The 1,954-nt window shown below is 44.3% G+C and overlaps 1 protein-coding gene across 1 annotated transcript in view; it reads right to left on the bottom strand.

The window, feature by feature from the left end:
• EID2 (EP300 interacting inhibitor of differentiation 2) overlaps nucleotides 1-93 on the bottom strand; it is a 1,681-nt gene extending 1,588 nt beyond the window's left edge. The window contains exon 1 of the mRNA XM_012656973.1: nucleotides 77-93. Within this exon, the coding sequence (XP_012512427.1) occupies nucleotides 77-93 (17 nt within the window). The remainder of the gene's footprint in view (nucleotides 1-76) is intronic.
• Nucleotides 94-1,954: the final 1,861 nt, after the last annotated feature.

Raw genomic sequence — 1,954 nt, 5'->3', positions numbered from 1 at the left:
CGTGCGTGAGCGCCGGGCGCACGGGTACGCGCCGTGTGCACCACCGCGAGCGCGAGCGTAGAGTCTGCGGCGCAACCCGGGAGCACTGCGCATGCGTAACCCCCCGCGCCCGCGCCCCTCCAGATGTCACCTGGAGGCCAGAAGTGCCAAAGCACCAGAACAGCAGAAAATCAAAGGACGGGGCTATAGTTTATGTTTCAACCAGTTTAATGTTTATAAGGAAAGTCTTGCAAGATCTTCTCCGTTAGGCGTTCCCAAGATTCCATCCTAGGATGCTTCCAAGTTGATCATTGCCTAGATCAATGTCAAGAAGTTTTTCCCTGTGTTCTTCTAGTAGTCTTATAGTTTCAGGTTTTATGTTTAAGTCTTTAATCCATTTGGAGTTGATTTTTCTATATAGTGTAAGATCAGGGTCCAATTTCATTGTTGTGCATGTGGATATCCAGTTTTCCCAGCACCATTTATTGAAGAGATTGTCCTTTCCCCATTGTGTGTTCTTGGCAACTTTGTTGAAGATCAATTGACCGTAAATGTATGCATTTATTTCTGGGTTTTCTATTCTGTTCCATTGGTCTATGTGTCCCTTTTTATGCCAGTACCATGCTGTTCTGGTTATTAGATCACACTAAGGACTTTGACTAGGATGGTGTGACTAATGAAAAATGGCGACAAAGTCTTTGACACTCTTCCCATTGATAAGTGGAGTCTAATCTCTTTCCTCTTGAAACTGGGCTGGCCTTAGGGAGTCACTTGTAGTCAATAAAATGCAGTGAAAGTGATACTGGTGACTTCAGAGGCTAGGTCAGAAGCAGTCTTGTAGTTTCTGCTTTGCTCTCTTAAAACGCTCACTCTTCTGGTTTCTTCGCCAATATCTGGAAAATTACCCGATTGCTCCGGGCAGGATACAGGAGCTTGGATCACTCAAGGTCAGGAGTTCGAGACCAGCCTGAGCAAGAGTGAGACCCCCGTCTCTACTAAAAATAGTGAGAAATTAGCCAAACAACTAAAAATAGAAAAATTAGCTGGGCATGGTGGCACGTGCCTGTAGTCCCAGCTACCTGGGAGGCTGAGGCAGAAGGATTGCTTGAGCCCAGGAGTTTGAGGCTGCTGTGAGCTAGGCTGACGGCATGGCACTCTAGCCTGGGCAAGAGAGTGAGACTCTGTCTCAAAAAAAAAAAAAAAAAAAAGACGCATAGGAAGAAGCCCCCTTTCCCGGGCAGCTTGAAGAGGAATAAATGAGTTGATTTGAAAAGGTGTTAAATAAAGAGCATTCACAAAAATATCAAACTTGTGTAAAATGGGTTCTATGTGTTTAATTCTCTGTTAATATAAATTATTATATTTTTGGAAATTTCGACGAAACAAAGAATTCTAGAAATATACCCGGACTTTAGAATTTGTCTCTTTGTGATGTAGAAGTTGCTATTAATACTTCCCCTCCCCCAGTTCTGTGGCTCTGATTGGCTGACTGATGCTCTGCCGTTTCTGTGTTCTTAAAAGGTATGGCTAACTGTAGGGTTTCTATGGCAAATCTGATGAAGATTATGGCACTATCCTTTTCTCTCACCTATGAGAACGACAAAATAAAGCCCAGGATTCTGCTCTATTTCCTACGTACCAAAGAATATGGAAGTCAACCTCATTTACATTCCAAATGCTGCTCTGACATTGCGCAGATAGAAGGACCTCGGCTATGGAAAATCCGGCTCCCCGCTGTGGCTAAGTAAGAGCTCTCAAGGAGAGGAGAGAGACCAGCTTCCCTTTGTGTCCCAGCAGGGATCCGGGTCTGTCTGTAACCGGCTTGGACAAGACCACTGAAACACCATTTTCCTGATAGAAAGTGCTGATAAAAAGAAAACTGGGTAAGAAAAATCACACGTGTATAACATTCAATGTCATCTTCATCTTCTCGTGGCCCGTGATCCTCAGTATTGATCCATGCAATTTGGCGGGA

The sequence above is a fragment of the Propithecus coquereli genome, unplaced genomic scaffold, assembly GCF_000956105.1.
Source record: "Propithecus coquereli isolate 6110/MARCELLA unplaced genomic scaffold, Pcoq_1.0 Scaffold53, whole genome shotgun sequence".
NCBI classification, from domain to species: Eukaryota; Metazoa; Chordata; class Mammalia; order Primates; family Indriidae; genus Propithecus; species Propithecus coquereli.
This window is presented reverse-complemented; position numbering and strand designations above follow the sequence as displayed.